This window comes from Alternaria rosae (assembly GCF_020736505.1).
Source record: "Alternaria rosae strain MPI-PUGE-AT-0040 chromosome Unknown BKA58scaffold_3, whole genome shotgun sequence".
Lineage (NCBI taxonomy): Eukaryota > Fungi > Ascomycota > Dothideomycetes > Pleosporales > Pleosporaceae > Alternaria > Alternaria rosae.
The window spans coordinates 1,795,077-1,815,360 of NW_025763572.1; the positions used below are offsets into that span (position 1 = coordinate 1,795,077).

The 20,284-nt window shown below is 52.6% G+C and overlaps 6 protein-coding genes across 6 annotated transcripts; 2 read left to right on the top strand and 4 right to left on the bottom strand.

Annotated features, from left to right (window-relative positions):
- Positions 1-649: 649 nt before the first annotated feature.
- Positions 650-1,192, bottom strand: BKA58DRAFT_380335 (uncharacterized protein). Its single transcript, XM_046169897.1, has one exon. The coding sequence runs from the start codon at positions 914-916 to the stop codon at positions 677-679; it is 240 nt and encodes a 79-aa protein (XP_046027696.1). The 5' UTR covers positions 917-1,192; the 3' UTR covers positions 650-676.
- A 2,956-nt stretch (positions 1,193-4,148) lies between these two features.
- On the bottom strand, positions 4,149-6,053 carry BKA58DRAFT_437687 (glutathione S-transferase II; the record flags this gene model as incomplete). The annotated part of the gene is made up of 5 exons (XM_046173510.1): positions 4,149-4,396; positions 4,583-4,729; positions 5,194-5,419; positions 5,470-5,527; positions 5,971-6,053. The coding sequence occupies 5 exons, from the start codon at positions 6,051-6,053 to the stop codon at positions 4,149-4,151; spliced, it is 762 nt and encodes a 253-aa protein (XP_046027697.1).
- A 3,410-nt stretch (positions 6,054-9,463) lies between these two features.
- On the top strand, positions 9,464-12,781 carry BKA58DRAFT_380352 (protein-tyrosine phosphatase-like protein). The gene is made up of 3 exons (XM_046169898.1): positions 9,464-9,762; positions 9,830-10,318; positions 10,372-12,781. The coding sequence occupies exons 1-3, from the start codon at positions 9,739-9,741 to the stop codon at positions 12,526-12,528; spliced, it is 2,670 nt and encodes an 889-aa protein (XP_046027698.1). The 5' UTR covers positions 9,464-9,738; the 3' UTR covers positions 12,529-12,781.
- A 629-nt stretch (positions 12,782-13,410) lies between these two features.
- BKA58DRAFT_127112 (uncharacterized protein) lies at positions 13,411-14,791 on the top strand. Its single transcript, XM_046164312.1, has 3 exons — positions 13,411-13,817; positions 13,870-14,155; positions 14,207-14,791. The coding sequence occupies exons 1-3, from the start codon at positions 13,697-13,699 to the stop codon at positions 14,703-14,705; spliced, it is 906 nt and encodes a 301-aa protein (XP_046027699.1). The 5' UTR covers positions 13,411-13,696; the 3' UTR covers positions 14,706-14,791.
- On the bottom strand, positions 14,723-16,012 carry BKA58DRAFT_127176 (uncharacterized protein). The gene is made up of 2 exons (XM_046164313.1): positions 15,399-16,012; positions 14,723-15,342 (listed from the first exon to the last, which is right to left on the bottom strand). Exons 1-2 carry the CDS (start codon positions 15,843-15,845, stop codon positions 14,878-14,880), a joined length of 912 nt encoding a protein of 303 aa, XP_046027700.1. The 5' UTR covers positions 15,846-16,012; the 3' UTR covers positions 14,723-14,877.
- Positions 16,013-16,180: 168 nt separating this feature from the next.
- Positions 16,181-18,616, bottom strand: BKA58DRAFT_437691 (uncharacterized protein; the record flags this gene model as incomplete). The annotated part of the gene is made up of 5 exons (XM_046173511.1): positions 16,181-16,631; positions 16,680-17,326; positions 17,379-17,701; positions 17,753-18,195; positions 18,456-18,616. The coding sequence occupies 5 exons, from the start codon at positions 18,614-18,616 to the stop codon at positions 16,181-16,183; spliced, it is 2,025 nt and encodes a 674-aa protein (XP_046027701.1).
- Positions 18,617-20,284: the final 1,668 nt, after the last annotated feature.

The window sequence follows — 20,284 nt, forward strand, 5'->3', positions numbered from 1 at the left end:
CGGTGGGAGATGCGATGCGCAGCGTCGGCGCTAGGAGCGAACCGCAGAGAGCCCCGCTTCTTCGAAGTTCACACCGCACGTCAGCTTCCCGCCAATCCTTGCCTGCGCCGACTACCAATACCTCCTGGCACTTTCTCCAGGTTGTGGCTTGTAGCGCCTGACCATGAATAAGACCCCGAAGCTCTTGCGCAACATGCGTGTCGGAGGTATCATCTTAACGCGCCCGCTATAGCCCCCCTTCGCCGATATTTGGCGCGCCACATTGGGAGCGCTGCTGGTTTGGAATGCCCTCATCTGCTGAAACGGCATCCGTCCCGTTTCACGGTACCTGGACATCATTGGCGTGCCCTTGCTCGTCAAGGAGTAGACGTCAGAACGTCAAATATGCACGCTGCCATGGCATCTGAAACCCGATACCTGATACCGACAACGATCTTCTCTTCAAGGCATGGCACGACCTTTGCGCTACGCCCAATGATATCCACACCCGGTCCCACTCTCTTGGAGGAGCGTGCGTGAGTCTCGACCCGCGGACAAGCTTATATTTCAGGATCCACAAAGGAGTCGTTAGTACTGAGCGTGGCCGGGCTGCTAACACGAGTACTCGAGTGCACACCGCGACAGCTACGTTGGTTGAAGCGTGAGCTAAGTGTCGGTGGATTTTGGCCAAACTTTGTTATGTGGCTTCGCTGTCCCCGCCATGCAGGAGAAGCCGAGCAATCCTAGGGCCTCTAAGCGACGTTGTGGTGCCTGCAAACCCACCTCCGATATGTGGTCGGCCCAACGTCACCGTTTTTCGTCTATATGCGGAACACCGCGAACTGGCCGTATAATCCTTCTGCCAGCACACCAACAAAGTGAACGGTCCCACGACTAACGAACTGGCCGCAATAGCTCTGGAACAAAATTCTAACATTGGATCCGCTTATAACTTCATCGAACGGAGAATAGTCAGGCATCCTGCGCTTATCTCAGGTACACGCTACACGGCAAGTTCTCGAAAACTCAAACTTGGAAGCCTCCTCGGGTGTCTTGACCAGTTCGTCAGAGTCTTCCAGTTGGGTCAACAGACCCACGTGGGCGCCATCCGTTGAACAAAACTCTCCTCAGCTGAAACCCGTTGGCCGATGGAAAGGGATGACACTGCTACATGGCTCCGTGCCAATGATCTTCATAATTCTGTCCAATTTAGTCGTCACATACTGAGAGTTTGATCCACACCAAGACGAGGGCAGCGCCTGCCGGCCCGTTGGACTAGCTTGCAGCCTCGCAGAATACTAGATGCTGCACCACCACTGAAGTGTTGACTTCTCCGGCCCTACAGGTAGACGGTAAGATTGCTTCATTCTGAGAGGCTGCACGTCGCGACCACGAAGGGGGGGGGCCCGCAATACATCTGCAAGTTCCAGTGCGAGGGCCCGCACAATGAACATGCATAACGGAGGGACCCCTTCACTCTGGCTTCGACAAGATGACCAATCTGTGCCTTCTGGGTCCTCTCGCCTGCAGCCAGGCGCCAAAGCTCATCCTCTTTGCGTCAAGCCCCGAGATGTGTGACCATACAGCTTTGGCCCTCCCATCTCTGTAAGAGTCAAGCTGATGCAGGATCCCACTCACAGAGTACTCATGAATGCAATTGTCCGGATCATAAACTATTGAAAGCCATGCTTCCCCACAAAACATGGGTTCGGATTGCAGTTTCGCGACTGCATCTGCCCATGCAGGTCGACAGTTCGAGGCCTCAAGGCTTGTTGCCAGCTTGCGACGCTTCACTCGCCCTGGCTTATTCACCACTCACAGACCGGATCCCCGCACGTATTTGCTGAATTCTTGCTCCTTTCCTGTAATATGGAACGACATTATTCCAGCCACACAGAGAGGTTGTTCAATATGGGCGGGAGACGTTTTCAATGCATACTGTACTCACTGCTAGATCAAAGCCACAACACCAGGATACTCGTGATCAAGCGCAGTTGAGTTCACTATGACCGTCCCCAGACTATATACTCCTGAGCAATATGAGCTGGGACTCAGACTCACTAATTAGGTACTATGGCATGCAGCAGGACCTGCCTCTGTCATGTACCCCAGATTTTCCAACCAGTGAAGCCGGGAACGTGGCCTACAGCAAACCTGGGGAACTGACAGCTTCGGCTGAACGGACGGTCCACCCGATTTGCAAACGCGATGCTTGTCTGCCCTGTAAATCTTATGACCCGCTTCGCTCAACTATACTCTAGGAGGTGCGATGTTCACCGTTGAGATCGATCCGTGACAGCTCTGCGGGGGCGCCGCCTACCGCGTCGGCTATGGCAGAGGCGAAATAGCCGTAGTATAACAGCTACGGCTCGAAACCTCACTGCTGGGGCAGCAGGCTTCCTCAGACCCTTGAGGCTTAACCGGCTCATTCTAGCGAGCCTAACCGTCGTTGCCGCCGTCGCAGAGCAGCTTACGATCATGCAGCCTGCAGCTGATCGAGCATTAATGCGGGGAGAGTATCAGAATGGGGAAGGGACTGATGGTGTTGCGGGACTCAAGTCTGACGCATGCTGCATAGAGGAATGAGTGATGAAAGGGGCCACGCCTGTTGGTGGCTCAAAATAGTCCGTCCTGCTGATACAGGTGCAGGCACCACTATGGGTGAGATGCAGGTGCTCTGCACAAACCCGGGGCGATATACATGCTCCCCTGAAGTGATAAACACTGCGTGTCCGCCCTTCATCAAACCAGTCAGCAGCCCTCGCGCCTGCTCAAAGAACGCGACTGATCCTTCTTCGAGCCCCTGTGAAAATTCATCGGGAGGCGACGTGTTCCGTACCCGTGGTTATGTCCTTCCATTCACGGATAGGCCGGGTGAGCTGATGCTCCCGGCACGCAGGAAGCTCAGATGTCTTTGAGACGAGTAAGATTCAACCATGCCTAGGCGCGCGTTCTTTCTGAGGCAATCTCTGGTCCCTCGCTCGATGGCTGAGTCCATGGCTGAGTTTCCAAGTTTCGAGCGGGTGTCACCGCATGCCCACCGTCACGGCAACAGGCGACGCCGTCCGGATCTTTCCAGCCACCTGAGCGGTCGGCACCAGCCCATGCGCGTGGGAGACACTGTCACAAACGCTTGGTCCCTCTAGCAATCACCAGGCACTAGATCTGTCTGTCGAGCCCAGACTGACGGTGAGCGTCAGCACACAAGTTGCCATTAGGTCCTTCCCATTTTCAAGTATGCGAGTGCAGCTACATCGGCACTTGGTGGTAGCGTACTCTGGGGACAGCCGGCTCAACACTAGGCTACCCAGCTCTGCCACCGCGAGCATGCATGCGTTCCTCAGCTCCGACACCGTACGGGCAGTTTCCCGGGCTCCAACAAAGTCTTGGGACACCCTTCTCGAACGTTTCAGACAAACAAATGTGCAACTTGACGGCAATCGGAGCGTTCGCGGTGTTATACGGGATCAACGGGCCTGACCTCGCGAACAGCAGCTAGTCTTGTACTAGTGTAATGTCCCGTCAACCGTGATGAGCCCGCTACTTTCCATCCATCATTTCTAAGTCGCACCCCTGCTGACTGATTATTACGCAACCAAGCTTGCAAACCTGGATATTCCCTACTCTACTGACATTCTTGGCAGGTCGCATAGACTTCACCTTTCGGGCTTAGAGTCATGGTGTGGTTCTGTGACTAAGTGAAATGATGAATGGTCTTGAAACTCACCCGAGCTCACGCGTGAAAATGCCAAGATGTAAAAGTCCCAAGTGGGTCACTGTCACGAACGAGCACTGGGAATGATGCAGGTCTACCCTGACTTGTTTGGCTTTCGTAGATGGTACCTGCAGTGATGCGATGGTGGCGCAATGCTGTTTATAGTCTGGAACTTGAGGGTGTTAGTTGGCATCAAAGTGTGCGCCGCCTAAGAGGATTGTTACAAAGTTCGGACTCGGGTCCTTGGTGCGCTACTAGACAGACTCTAATCTGGCTTGATCCGATTGGTCAAGCAATCAGAATCCGCTGATGCGATTGGCTACAGAGTAAGATATTCAAAGTTGCCTGCGTATCCCTCACGTCCCGGTAGCTTTCACATGAAGCACCTTCATCTCCAAATATCTTCACTATGACGGGACGTCTTCTGTCGTCATTTGGGACAAGCAAAAATAACTTACTTTTGCTTCTCAGCATCCTGCTTCATGCCGCCCTGGATCCATTTGCGACTCTTGGCAGCGTACTCCTCCATCTTGTTCTTGTCCGCGAGGAGCTCTTTGATCGTATGAGGGTCCGGTACATGACGACCCTTTTCAACACCGGGTCGGGATGTCATGCGCTCTTCCCAGGCTTTGAGAGAAGGGAATTCGTCAATATCAACCCCAGCCCAACCTGCAGACGCCACCCAGCCATAATGCGAGATGTCTAGGATGTATCAGCACATATCGTCATGGGTATGCTTGAATATTCAGCTGCCTATGTATGCCAGACAGGAGTTCTCGTTTTCGACGATGTTTGGGATAAATCACAAACACTTCCCATAGATGGTGCCATCGTCTGCGGATATCGACGTCGATCCCACAGGTGAGCACATTTGAAGGAAGAACTTACCAGCGATTGTACATTTCTCGCCACATAGATATGGCCTGTTGTCTGAAGCGAGATGCTTATCAAGCACAGAGTACAGACGACGGGTCTCGTTCTGGTATCGGTTGACACCGTACTCAATGTGCTCAGGGGCATATCGTGTGAAATGGTCTGCAATCCACGTTAACCTGGTATCCCAGCTGACATGGTGAATCTCGGCACTATTGCAGTACTGTGAAGCAACCTGATGCCAATGGCTTTCAGGATTACCTCCACATCGGGACTGACCCCCACATCGGAAGTGAGATCTACAGCACAGCCGCTCAAGCGGAAATGCCGTCTCGAGAGGCTTTCCTCGCTTACGCTGGAAGGACTGATTCGTTATGGTCATCTGTGTCGACTGAACCTGAGTACCACAGCCAAGGCGATCGTCTCGGCGATCAAGCCATGCTGCACCCGTCTTACTATACATAACAACACCTCATTGCCGCTCCAAGTACGGTATTGAATGACGACACCATCTCAAGAGCGGCAACGAACCGTTGTTGCAACGGGTGACAAGTCCACATGATCTCGGGACTGCCTTGAAAAAGCAAAGATGGAATAAAAGAAAGCATAGAAAAAGTCACACTTACTAGCTTGACCCTGCATCGGACCAACGCCGGCGTTCTGGAAGTAAAGCCAATTTTTCATTGCATACCAGTCTCGTGTTCCCTTTGGAAAGCTGATCTTGTGATCTGAGTCGTAGCGATCAACAAGGTACTCCATGATGCTTCCAGACTCGAAGAGGTTGATAGTCTCGCCGTCGGTGAAGGTATCGGTCAGTGTGGGGATGCGCCCATTGGGGTTCATCTTCAGGAACTATCTGCCGTTAGCTTGGTATTGATATGAAGAGGGAAAATGTGGCTGACCCATTCTTCCTTTTGTGTGTTCTTGGAGATGTCGATCTTGTGGACTTTGTATGGGAGGCTGGAGATATCAATAAGCTGAGTTCATCGTAAATGTGTATTATCCTCTTTCCATAAACACTGTAGAGTATGAGTAAAAAGATGTAGCAACCCGGTAGTGTGCTGTATCATCGACCATGGACACTCAAGGGCGATACCCAGAGGCATTCGAAGGTCTCACACGAAAGTGAATCATCGTAACAAGTAGTTTTCGATGCACGTAGGCTGCTGTCCATATCCCAAAGTACTTCATGTACGGCGAACAAAGCTCTCAGCTGTTGTTTTGTTTGCTTCAAGTTGCTCGGGAACATAGCGGTTGTCCTCAAGTTCTTTCGCATTCATGCGATGACAAGTAAGAGCCTTGACAGCGAAAGAGAGGGAAATATAAACATATACTGCTAGCTTTCTTCAAGGAACATCCCGGGGGTCGCAGAAGATGTCTTACATAGTTGGGGAGATACGTACCCTAGTTCCTCCAAAGTGATGGAGACCTTGATGCCATTAGGCGTCTGGGTGGTGTACAGATTGATGTCTGATTGCTGAGACATATTCGCGATGGGTCCGTAGTTGTAAGTCGATACAACAATAGGCAAAGAATTGCCGTGGTTTGTGGCTATATAGTTTGAGGACTGACGTAGTGGAGCTTTGTGATCAGACAGATGTGATGATGGAAGTGGGGTGTAATGAGGGGCAGCTTCGGGCGAAATCAACCTTCGTGCTTTGTTAATAGTGCCGACGGCGAAAACTGCGGCGATTCGTAAGCGGTGCAGGAAGTCAAGTTTTATGCTTTAGCTACTGTGGTCAAGAGCCTCGGTGTCAAGGAACAGCTGGTTCATAGCAGGCTCACTGCTTGGAGGCGACTGCCAAAGATTGCATCATCCGAGAGCAACGACATCTTCAACACTTGTAACCCGGCCATTGAATATGTCACTTATACAAAGAAAATGAGTCATTTTAAATAACCTGGAAGAACCCATCTCGTCGAATGGCCCATAGATCCAAGTGTGGTAGCAGCTGAAAACATTAAGGAAGTAACGATTGTTAAGCAAAGCGGAGAACGCAAGCAGCCCTCTAGGTTTCGGCAAGTGAGTCTTCGACACGGCAAGCTGAGATCTTGCCGATAAACTGGTACGGCGGCAAATTCCCTGATATAGAAGACGAAGCGCCGATTTTACTCTGGTGCTATTCGCGCATGAGGTAGTATGTTGAGATACCCATGGACCCGCAGGCTCCGAAATGGCCCAAGATCGTACTCAGCGCGAGGCCTTGACATGCTGACAGGATGATCTAGGGACTGAGCCATTGGTAATGACCTCTACAGTGACTTCAGGGGATCGTCATACCGCGAACTACGCGACTATGTGAATGCAATCGTCGAAAACACTCTTGCAAGCAGCAGCGGTGTGCACGTGATCTGCAGGGCAGCAAACTGCAGCCTAAAGCGGCCAAGCGTGCTCCCTACTAGCCTCAGCCTTTGCCTCGTCGCGACAGCCTCCACTTTCTCATCCAACAACTTCATCGCAACCAGAACCTCTTGTCAACAGCAAACATGTCGTGGCGCAACCAGGGCATCACGGGTTCTAACAACATTCCTCTAGGTAATCGCCGTCGTTTCGGCGGAGGCGACGATGATGGCGGCTACAACCCATCAGCGCCCGCCGAGGGCTTGTCTGAGCTGAAGCGCGGCCGCAGTCCTGAGCGCAGTAAGTCGAGTTTCCCCATGCCCTCCCATTCATCTGCTAACAGCCAAGCTGCAGACTCTGCCGACGGTCCGCGACAGCGCAAGAAGCGCAACCGATGGGGTGACGCGAGCGAGAACAAGGCTGCTGGCTTGATGGGCTTACCGACTGCCATCTATGCTGCCATGACCACTGAGCAGCTTGACGCGTATACTCTGCATCTGCGCATCGAGGAGATTACCCAAAAGCTCAAGATCAACGACGTGGTCCCAGCCGATGGTGACAGGTACGTGTCTTCCCTCCTCAAACGTCGAAGATGCTAACTTGAACAGGTCCCCATCCCCGCCGCCCCAGTACGATAACTTCGGTCGCCGTGTCAACACTCGCGAGTTCCGCTACCGCAAGCGCCTCGAAGACGAGCGCCACAAGCTCGTTGAGAAGGCGATGAAGACGCTTCCTAACTACCACCCACCTGCCGATTACAGGCGGCCTACTAAGACACAGGAGAAAGTCTACGTTCCGGTCAATGACTACCCGGAGATTAACTTCAGTACGGAACTAACCCCTCTAACTCCCCTCCCCCTGTTTTGCTTTACCCCAGCCTTTGTCTTGACCAGCCTGCTCAGACTGCTGGATGTTCACGTGCATCTAGTGGTATCTGCAGTACAGCTATGTCACTAACCCTAACCCTTTTGCTCACAAACTTTTGATCATACACTAACCACAGCTTTTTGCACTAACAGTTGGTCTACTCATTGGCCCCCGTGGAAACACCCTCAAGAAGATGGAGACCGAATCCCAGGCAAAGATTGCAATCCGTGGCAAAGGCTCTGTCAAGGAGGGTAAAGGACGTTCTGACGCAGCTCATACCAGCAACCAGGAGGAGGATCTTCACTGCTTGATTATGGCGGATACCGAGGAGAAGGTCAACAAGGCGAAGAAGCTCATTCACAACGTTATCGAGACTGTAAGTCATCCCCCTCCCTAAGTCATGTACATTTCTAACACTTATAGGCTGCTTCTATCCCTGAGGGCCAAAACGAACTTAAGCGCAACCAGCTTCGTGAGCTTGCTGCCCTCAACGGTACCCTTCGCGACGACGAGAACCAAGCCTGCCAGAACTGCGGTGAGATCGGTCATCGCAAGTACGACTGCCCGCAGAAACAGAACTTTACGGCCAGCATCATCTGCCGCGTCTGTGGTCAAGCTGGTCACATGGCTCGCGATTGTCCCGACCGCAAAGTTGGACAGCCCTGGCGCAACGACAACCGCTTCCCCGATCGTGGTCAGCCAGCTCGTATCGCTGCTCCGGAGAACGAGCTCGACGCTTTCATGGCCGAGATGGGAGGTGCCCCTGGACAGCCCCGTGCGGCGATCGAGTACAACGGCAACGGCGCTGCTGGTGGAGACAGCTACGGTGGAGGCGAGCGCACTCTCAAGCCCTGGGAGCGTGGTCCTACTGGAGGTTCTGCACCCTGGGCGCGCAACGATGGCGACGACCGTGGTCGCGGTGACAGCAACTCTGCTGCTCCTCCCCCTTGGGCTGGCGGCAGCGGCCGTGGCGGTCAGTCTTACGACCAAGGCTATGGTGCTGGTAACGGTGCGGCTCCTTGGGCTTCTGCTACTCCCACTGCGCCTGCGGCAGGTGCTGGTTACGGATACGGTGGTTATGGTTACGACCAGAACGCTGGCATGGGCGCTCCTGGCGCATACGGTGCTCCTGGCTATGGCGCTCCTCCACCTCCCTCCGGTCCTCCTCCGGGCCTGGGTCCTCTCTTCCAGAGCTATGGCGGTGCTGGTAGCCCTCCTCCGCCTCCCCCGCCGCCCTCTGGATCTGTGCCTCCACCACCTCCTCCGGGCGAGGCGCCTCCTCCTCCCCCGCCTAGCGACGCTCCCCCACCACCGCCACCACCTCCTGCTTAGATGGACATGTCGCAGCTATAGCGTAGATTCCGGTTCGCGCACAGCGTGTTTTCGTGTCTGCGCCCACATGGTGTCTAGCTATTAACAGCTGTAGTGATTTTCTTGTCCTTGGGAGCACAAATGGTGGTCTTGGAAGACTTGTATATCTAATTTGAGCAAACAGTCGCTGGTCTATGGCCAAGGTAAGCTCATGGGCGAAGTCTAGTAAGTATGTAGCTTCTCGCACTATGTGCTCGGATACCTAACTTCCAGATGTACTCTGTACATGAAAAAGCGAGGTCGTACCTAGCATTTTGAATGCAATTTCTCTTCGATACTTTGATGATGCCTATGCTTCGTGTGTGAAAAGTAGCCAATGGTTTCCAAGTGAAGGAGAAAGTGACTATGGCGATGTAGATGACGCTGCTCGCCAAGGTGGTGCTAGGACAAGCGGCGGGACCAGGCATGAGCGTGACAGGGCGGGCACATGCAGACAAGCTCATGTTGACGATGCGCGCTTGACTACCTGACCCTCTCATTTGCCTGTATCCTTCTCTCTAGATGCTTGCCTTGCGTGCTTCTTCATTTTCTTAGCGACTCGCGACCCCGCTCTGGGCCGCCCGCACTCACTGTCACCCACCCTACCGTCGTTATGGAGCGGATACGCGTAAGCAAGGTACGAGTCGCTGCGAGCCCTCCACGTCCCTCAACTAGTACTGAAGACATGCTAATACTACCCGTAGGTGGAGGGCGTCTACCTGCTTCGTAGAGGCACGCGCTTCGACGGCACGCTGCATCTTATGCCCCACCATCTCGTCTTCAGCTACCTCCCCAGCCTGCCCGCAGATGCTCCAGCAGACGCGAAACCACCGCGACAGAAAGAAGTATGGATAACGTATCCTATGATCAACTACTGTTCCCTCAAGCCGTGCCCGCCCATCCTGCGCCAGGAGCCCTCGATCCGCATACGATGTCGCGACTTTACCTTCTTCGCCTTTTTCTTCCCCAACGAGAAGAAAGCGCGTGACGTGTACGATAGCATACGGGCACTCTCGTGCAAGATTGGTAGACTGGACAAGCTACTAGCCTTTAGCTACCAGCCAAAACCGCCGGAAGACCAGCAAAATGGTTGGGAGATTTACGACGCCCGCCGCGAGTGGAAGCGACTGGGCATCAGCCCCAAGGACACGGAGAAGGGCTGGCGGATATCAGAAGTCAACGTAGAGTACAAGGTACATCATATGTAACATGTGAAGCCAAACGCAGGTCTTGACGAGTGGAACAGTACGCGCCAACATATCCCGCCCTCCTCGTCGTTCCCACCAACGTCTCAGACAGCGTTCTCAGATACGCCGGTGAATACCGCTCGCGACAACGCATACCAGCCCTCGTCTACCGACATCCCGTCAATAATTGCTCTATAACGAGAAGCTCACAGCCCACACCGGGTCTGCGCGGGAATCGGAACCCTCAAGACGAGCGGCTTGTCGCAGCCATCTGGGCTACTAACCGTGGGTGGAAACCAGCGAATGCCTCTTCTTCAAATTCTACAGAACTCACTCCCGACACCAGCGTTGTGAACCTGAATGATTCCAGTGCTAATAGTTCTTTTGTGGGTACAGTGGACGAGAATACGAACACTAGCAAGACCACTACAGACGATCTGACGGCGTCTTCGGAGACAGACCCGGACGCACCAAGAGTATACGGAGCCCAGCAGCGTAACCTCATTGTCGATGCCAGACCTACAGTCAATGCGTATGCGATGCAAGCTGTTGGACTTGGCTCGGAGAAGATGGACTATTACCCTGGTGCGGAAAAAGCCTACCTCGGAATCGACAACATTCACGTCATGCGGAAGTCGCTTGATACCGTCATCGAGGCTCTAAAAGAGTCCGATCTAGTACCTTTCCCTCCCAATCGACAGCTTCTGGCGAAGAGCAACTGGATCAAGCATATTGCAAACATACTGGATGGGACTGCGTTGATAGCCCGGACAGTCGGGATCATGCACTCCCACGTCCTCATCCACTGTTCCGATGGCTGGGATCGCACGAGCCAGCTCAGTGCACTTAGTCAGATCCTGTTAGACCCATACTACCGGACATTGGAAGGCTTCATTGTCCTTGTCGAGAAAGACTGGTTATCGTTTGGACACATGTTTCGACACCGATCGGGTTTCTTGAGTCACGAAAAATGGTTCACTATAGAGAACGAGAAGATTGAGCGCAAGGGCGACGGCACTGGAGGCAGCAACCCCTTTGAAAATGCTCTCCGTGGCGCGCGGGGTCTCTTCAACCGACACAACGAGTCGAACGAGTCTCTCAACCAGCTGCCAGAGACGAACGTACCGGAAAACGGCACAGATGTTGCAGAACCTACTTCAGCAAAGCCGACCCAGATCGGAGCTGCGGAAGAGCATCGCATCACCAAGGTGAACGAGCTGTCACCAGTCTTCCACCAATTCCTCGACTGCGTATACCAACTGCACTACCAACACCCAACCCGATTTGAATTCAGCGAGCGCTTCTTGAGGCGCTTACTTTACCATCTTTATTCTTGTCAGTACGGAACGTTCCTCTTTGACAACGAGAAGGAACGCATAGATACCAGAGCCAAGGAGCGAACAAGAAGCGTGTGGGACTACTTCCTTTGCCGGAAGCAAGAGTTCATGAACCCAAAGTACGAGCCTGAGATCGATGATGCTGTTCGCGGCAAGGAGCGCATGATCTTCCCTCGGAAAGGAGAGGCAAGATGGTGGGCTGAGTGTTTCGGTCGTACAGATGAGGAAATGAATAGCTTTGGTTCTCAATTGCCGCCTAACCTCACACCACAGACCAGCAACGCCGGTACTGGCAGGAGTGGCACAAGTACGCCAATAGCCCAGGAACCTATCGTGACGGGTACAGAGACCGCTGAGGGAGCAACTGGAGCAGGTACGGCTGTTCATCCTCCACCTACGCACGCCGTTGGCGACCGTTCTCCGATGGCATCGAACACACCAAAACCTCTCGATGCCGCAGCTGCACTGGGACAGGATCTAAGGCAAGGGGTTATGGCGAGCTTCGAGAAGCTAGGATTCACTGGCAACGGGAATAGAGCAGCGAGCCCAGCGGCAGCAAGCAATAGACCAAGCGAAGACGTCGCACGAGACATTGTGAAGCCAAGCTCGGATCTGAGCGCCGACATGGACGCGAGTCGACGGGCGCAAGATGTCATTCAAGATACGGTCAACGTGAAGCCGGATGAGCCTATACAAAGCAACGAGAAGATGAGCTCCGCAGTGAACACGGAACAGCCCACTGACTCTGTGTCGACCCAGGCCGCCGATTTGGGACTGGGAGCGGACATTGTGGAAAAGAAAGCAGAGAACAGGAGCAGAAGTAGAAAACCTAGCCAAGCGGCGGCAGCGAAGAAGGAGGTTGAGATGGAGATGCAATAACGAGGTGGGGTGTTGGATGACCAGTAAGCTGGTCATACTTATGAAGTATGGGATCATGGTAGAGAGTTGACGAGACACGGTAAAGCACAGTTACGATGAATGCAACGAATGATACCCCAAACGACTTGTTACTCGTTGAGGAGTAAGTTCTTTTTTCAAGCTGTGACCCAAAGGTACTCGCTGTAGGCTCTGTAACGATGGAATGACTACCCTTGAGAATCTAGTTGAGAATACAACCTATTCAATACGTTCACATTACATGCTTATAATGGTGAAGTCTTCGAGTTACGGCTATTTCGAGTTCTGGAAGTGATTGGCTACAGGTCTACCTTACAACCGAGAAACTATGGAACAAATGAACGGTTGACTCGCAATTTCTCGCTATCCCAGTCGTGTAAGAAGATGAGGCTGATCTCACGCCTCGTCAGTGGGTGAGCAGATGTTCAGCCTATCGTTTGGTACACGGACACCTTACTGTCACACTCTCAGGAGTTGTGAGGCTGGATGTTGCGCCTTCTATGCTGATAGACATGAGCATTATCCGTCTTGATAGTTTGCTCCAGCCAATACTCTTCAGGCTGTTTGGATTGGCAGCCAATTTTGGTGCCGCTAGGTATGGCCTCATTGAGACGAACAAGGCCGCCAAGGTGCCATCATCCTGCCCCCGAACGATGGTGCCCCTCGTTCACAGTCGGCCCCTCGTCTGAAGCCGACCCAGGTATCGGCATCGCACTCTACAGGGCGGATAAGATACACCACAGCATAGACACCGGCTAGCGCGGTCTAGCGCCGTGAGTGTCTCGTGTCTGACCAATAGGAGCCTGGTCAGTCCACATATTTAGTACGCTAAGTCCGTGGAAGCGCGCCAGGAAAATACCCAAGCAAGCCTGGCTCCAGAATAAGCAATCCTTGGAACACACCTAGGAGAAATGTTCGGTATGCGATGCGACGTTCTTTGCAATATGACGGCACATGGCGTTGGGGAAGGGCAAAGCCGCACAAGGATGGCAAGTTCTTTGCTACGTGTCTCAGCGGTGAGTCGTTACTTTCCGTGTCACTCCAGTCTATAAAGCTGGGTGTCATGCTCTCATCTTGAAGTCGTTTGGCTGCGAGCTTGCTACTTGACTATTTCCGTATCGGACAATCGTAACGCCCAGATCTATTTACGATGACTGACAATAATAACACTGATGGTTGCTGCTGGACACATAGTGCCATGGGTAAGTGCAATCCTTCATGTATGTACTACCCCAGCACTGTGTCGAAGCGACTGTTCGCTTTGACCGAAAGTAAGTAACAAGAGCCTGTGCTTGTGACAAACATGGCTGACTCTTGGTTTTGCTGTCAACGGTTCCCCAATGATCGACCAAGACTTCGACACCAATCCCCGACTTTGTTTCGATACGTCCAATACTACCAGACTCGAGCCAGTCCCAACCCCAATCTCTATGGGCATGAGTTATGGGAACTATACGAGCCAAGCTTCGCTGCACGAATATGACCAGATCTCGTCATCGTACGATCATACTTCGAACGCAGATCTGATCCGCGGCTATCCATGGATCAGATCAGTATACCCATCTCCAGAGCCACAGCTCCAGCGTATAGAGATGGGTTCTTTCGATAGGTGAGAGGTAGAGGCAGATACCCTCGAAGACCTTTACTGAGACCCAGTCAGCATCATCTATCCGTCACGCACGCCGTCAAATGCCGGGCACGATTGTCTTTACATACCATTTACTCAGGATCCTTTCGGCTTGTACAATAGGCCTTCAAACCCTGCAACACTGATGTCTGATCAAGACACATCCAACAACGCCTTCATATCACCGCAGTCGTTCCACTCCGACGACCAGGTTGGCCAAACATTCCAGGCGAATGTACCCACCATCAACACCTTAGGCACCATCGAGGGCACAGATAGTCTTGGAATGCTTGTCTTTAGATGTAGCGCACCTAGCTGCATCGGTAAGACATTCAATCGCTGGCAGGATTTTACTCGTCATTACAACGGAGCTCACGCGCCACCAGATGCGGGCAACATGTTCTGGTGCACAGTACCCGGTTGCGACCGTGGTGTCCGATCATTTCCAAGGAAAGACAAATTGGATGACCATGTTCGGAAGGTACACATGTTGGTGGTTGAAAGCGCGTCATCGGATATGTTGGGTGGCTGATGTGATGGTGTATAGGCGGATTGTGGTCGGCAAGGGTCAAATGTTGTGCCAGACGATTGCTGGGTGGGCGTGTAATGGAAATACAAGCAGTCGCACAGTCGCAGTTCTTAGTACGTATGTCATTTGGTAACGCGACTTGAAGTTTCTGGATGTTAGAGCTGTTCAACCTCAGTCACGTCACCCAAGGATGACCTCCTTTCCCAAACTTCGCATTACAAAAAGCCAACTTCGTCAACCTCTTCTCCAGAATCTCTTCCTTGTGTATCTCCATCTCCTCGTAATCCCAGTTCACACTCACCATGCTGCCTCGCAACCACTCTGCTCTCTCTGTAGATAGGAAGAGGGTCAAGCCTCCTGTTAGCATTGGGTCATCAACGGCAAAGTCCAGATACTGCTTCGGCGGCATGTCTGTTGCAACGAGGCCGGGGAAGAGGCTGAATGTGCGGATGCCAGGCTGTTCATGGTGAAGGAACTCCATGAACTTGGTTTGCGCGAGTTTACTGGGGATGTAGGAGGAGAAGTCGGGATAGATGTCGCCTAACGTTCCAGTGGAGACTGTAATTACGGTGCCTTTCCCGTCCGGCGCTTGGGCGAGGAACTGGTGTACGTTGAGATATGCACCTTTGACGTTCACTTCCTGGATAGGTGTCAGTAACGTTGAAGGTGCACATACAAAATAGAGGGGGGTCTTACAAAATCCTGCCACCATTTTCCTGGCTCACCCTTGCCGACCATAGCTTGCGTCAGGGATCCGGCGTTATTGATGAGAATATCAATTCGGCCCGCTGCTTCTCCTGCTTTCTTCCACAACGCTGCAACATCTTCTTCCTTCGTGATATCGATGGACCCGAAGGAATGTACAGTCGTCTCATCTTGGGCTATGGCGTCCAACTTCCCGACAACCTCTAGCAATCTCTCCTCGTTCCTTCCGGTTATGACGATGGCCTTAGCACCAGCAGTCATCCATGCTTCAGCAATCGCTCGACCAATGCCACCTGTGGCCCCAGTGATTAGGACTGTCTTGCCTGCAGCTGAAAGAGCAGTGTTGCTAGGATTCAGGATCGGGTTGCTTTTACGATGGACTCTGCTCGTGAGTTGGACGGGCCAAATTATCGAATCGTAGTCTGGCTGTTCAGCCATTGTCCTTGGAACCGATAGAGGGAATAGGTTTCAATTACAAGTGGTTATTTGAGGAGTATAGCACTCGTTGTACAGTCATTTTTTGGTATTCATAACATGACGCGACTGCGGGGAATTCGTGCGCGTCTAGTGCCGTACCCGCAATATGCGGCATGCTATAAGTACCTTCCGGAAAGGGATGCCAATGCCGATGCACGCTTGCGGCGCTGATCACCATTGCTAGTAGATAATGTATGTTGGATATCCTGCGATTACGGGAACAGGATGCCGAACCATATAAACATAGTCATCTTGCGGATGTAGTTAACAAAGTATTAAGCATCTCGAATTCGCGATTACTGTGTTTGTCCAAGACCCCAAGAAGGATCCAATATATCAGCGTTGAACCAGTCCAGAGAAGGTTGCGACTGGAACAGCTGCCACATCATGTCGTCGTTCCATGAAGATGGCATGATACCAGCAGTGTTGTCGTTCCCGCCACTGTTCAAGATTTCGGGACCGTTTTCGAAAGCTGTCGATATAGGATAGGTCGCCAACGGTCTAGTCAATCCGCCAGTCGTTTGGTGTGTCTGTCCATGCAGACCTGGATTCTGTACGAGGGGCCTACAAAGACCCAGCAGTGTGGCACACAGCCGATGTAGTCGGTGAACATATTTATTTTCCGTAACGAGTGCGGAAAGGCCATCGGTAACATCCTGGAGGAGCTGGAAATCTTGGGCGCTGGACGTGCCGACGACGTTGCAAAAAACGACAAAGAAGGGACAGAGCGGGTAAGAAAGCATGCTCCTGATACTTGTCAGTAACGGTGTAGGCATCAAGCATTCTTGCGCTTACCAAGCGAGATAAGGATCATAGCCTTCGATGAAGTGATCCAAAGATCTTCCGAGCTCCTCTATGTCTTTTGCACACTCAAGTGCTTTCCGAGCGCTTTGGAGACACTCTTCTCGTTCCGAGGGATTTGTCGTAACGGTAGGACTCAGGCGGTGGACTGACGTAAGGGTAGAAAAGTATCTGAACTCCATGCTTTTCCAGTGTATGAGAGCATCCGTTCTGCTATCCAAAAGATGCAGTTGCCGTTCCTTCTCCATAAGCTCGTAGATGTCCTTCATCTTCGTCCGTAGTTGCGCCACCTCGTTGTTGAGTATAGTCGGCGATGGCTTCGTATCCAATGTTAGATCCAGGATCTTGTCAAGTACAGGAAGCATCTCGAGAATGCTCATGGGGCTGGCTGGATCAGCTCGTAGTAAGTATGAGGCTTTGACCGGAAGTTGAGGGAGAGACCTTGGCCGCAGCAGCAAAAGGCTCATGATACTGTCAAGAAAGGCGCACTGGCCGACAAGTGCATAGATCTCGCATTCGGAATCATTCTCTGGCATTGGCTTATCAATATGGTGATATCCCAAAGCTACAATAGTGCGCGATGCATGTGCGGTAAGTTCCCAACAGCTCACTGGATTACCCATGATTTGCATCATGATAGCCTGGTATTTATTAGTCAATCATCCTGTAGTAGCACGGCCGCCGCTGACGTACCCCGGTGATCAAGGCCTGAGCAAGTAGTAGGGAAGGCGCAGTTAGGAAACTAATGCGGTCCAGAGCAGTAAGCGCTGCTGTTAGATGATTGAACTCCATTTGCTGGATGTGCCGTTGGACAGCTGCGCTTTTGGGGCCTTGCAACTGAGACGCATATAGCACAACGGCGCCTTGAAAGTGAACAATGACCTTGTACAAATTAAGGGTCTTCTCGTCGGCATTGCCTTCCATCAAGGCGAGTGCAATCTTCTCGAGTGCCTTTGGTGGTACATGATCGACAGTGTGGTAGCGAATGGCAGCATTGCCCCGTTCTTTAGATTCAGCTAGCAGTCTCATCAGTTCTGTGTCAAAATTCCCAAAGCATATCGACTTACTGCCAAGTATGATATTGAATATCTCGCGCTTAGATATATCAGTAGAGACATGCATCGACTCATCGAAGGTACTTCGATCGGTCATGGTCGGTGTTGGGGTATGCGAAAGCTGGTCAACGAACGACATGGCGGTCTCGAGGACAGAGCGCTGATTGCCGGACAGCAATCCATTGGTAGAGAGCTCTTTGCTGATGTGTACGCGAGCTTCATGCGCTGTCTGGGGACTGTTATCAACATCCGGGCCTGCCACTGGGGCTGGCGCATCTAGTGAACTTGTCGTCCTCTGTCTCTTTGCTGGTCGATCTGACGATGCTTCAATGGTCGGTATAGCAAAACTATTCGTAGTTTCTTGCTCCTGCGCCAAGCTTGGGCTTCGGTGAACACTCTGGACTGAGTGTTCTAGACTCGATAGTCGCTCCACGAGAGCTTTTATTTTTTCGTCCCTGCATAATCATCAGTGCTGAAACTGGAGGTGCTGATCGAGAAAAAGAACTCCTGTTCTGCACCTGTCATATGCACGAGAAATGGGCAATCACTTACGTCCGAACTTTAGGCTTGGGAACGCGCTTGTGCCTGTTGCGCAGACACTCCGTCTTGGCCGCCACACAGTTTGCACATGGCTCTTTACGATCACACTTCACCTGAGGGTTGTCAACGCTTCAGTCGCAATGCAGGTAGTGGCCCGATTGGGTCGGCGACTCACCTTCCGGGAATGGCATAAGTCGCACGCGGGAACGCCCCCATGAGCAATCCAGTTCTCTTCCGGCATTTGGCAAATCTGAGAGTAGTGGAGAGCGCAACAAAGTGAGTAGCCCCCAACTCTAGGCTCGCTGCTGGAGGAGGTCCGGCTTGATGCTCGGACATCTTGGCAGATTCGGGATCCGAGCGCCAACGTCATCTGCCCATCCTGCCCATCCTGCCTTGTCCATGGCAAATCCCGAGAGCAGTGAGACATCGTCAGCAAGCCGAAACCTTGCTGGAAGGTTGTTGGGAGGAAGGTGCAATTATGATTTCGCGTCCCTACCCGTAAGTTGCGCAACCGCAATGGCAGTCATGAAAATGAAAAGGACCGCTCCCCGCTGACTGCAGTTGCCGTTCTGATTCAGATTCACGGATGGTCAGCCACGTTATCGCACCAGGTGTATACAAGTGAGCGATCATGCTTCCTGGGCCGCGCGTGCTCGAGCGTTGCATGTGGCGTCGTCGCGAAAGCAGAGATGGAGGCACAGGCCCGGTCAGAGCCGGTATTATAATGCAACAACGGTTCCCACCGTAGTTTTCAGCACGGGGGAATCCTCCAAAAGAAGGTGCAATAGGTATGGCGATGACTTGCAGCGATTGCACGCGTTGCAGGATCACAGAAAAGCAAATGAAGTGTACGCAAGACTTCACTGCCGTTTCAGGAGGGGCGCGATACACATTGCTGGCTGCCCCACGGCTACTCCCGCGAGGCTAGCCTTCTTGGGCGGAAGTGATGGGTTATAGGGTGGATGGGAAGTCGAAGGCGCAAGTAAGACGCGATTTCGCAACTGTCAGCAATGCAATGTCATTGAGCGAACGCGCCGCGACAGTGCCGAAGAAGGAAAGTGGTATGGCATGTCGCTGGGGACGTGGGACACCGACGTTTCGCGACGTGAAATGGTATATTTCCGTGGTAGTACAGATGTCGTACTTACCAAGTATGCGGTAGCAGGAGTTCTCGAAGGAGCAAACGTGCAGTCAAAGTGTGCAGTGTTTGGAAGGAACTGGTATCCATTACCCCATCGGTTCCACCGCGGTGGAAGCGAAGTCATGGAATTTGATGAACACGCCGCGCTGTGTGGGACGAATCAGTAATTGTGGCAAACATCGTCCACGTTTCGCCGAGGCCCTGCGTGTGTAACGTCTTTACGTTACGTGGGATTTGGTGGTTGAGCTGGTGCGCGATCCTGCAGCGCGCTACTTGGAGGCGTTGGACCGACTTAACACACCGTCTCATGTGACAGCGCGTTGACGGGAACGCGCTCAAGACGAACATCCTGGTGGCAAGGCCGCAGACTTCATCAACTCTTTAGGCACTGCGCCGTTGGAGACGATTGACTGTGACGCCTACGTTGGGCGCTGGAAAGGGTCTGTCTCACGAACAAGGGGCGGCGTATGTGGCGTGTTTTGGTCAGCGTCGACCTCAGAATTGGGTTGAGAAGATATCGACACAACACTGTCAGACCCCTGACTCGACAAAACGGGCACCTTCCATCACTACGCCGCTGCCTGCATGCGTCAATGGACTCTCAGAAGATGCGGATGAGGCTGGTGCTCGAGTATCAATGGAGCAGGCGCACCTTGCCATATCGAAGACCTCGTGCAGAAGGAGCGACGGGCATTGGGTCGGATGCGAATGTTGATGCATGCCGTGAAGCCTGAGTGCCGGGTAGGTGACGGACATGCATGTGAAATGGCGATCGTTTCGCTGCAGCCCGAGCAACACATGGCCGTCGGCGGTGTAGAAGGAGCAGAGGAGACGACGGACGTACAGCGTACAGGCTTCTTGGG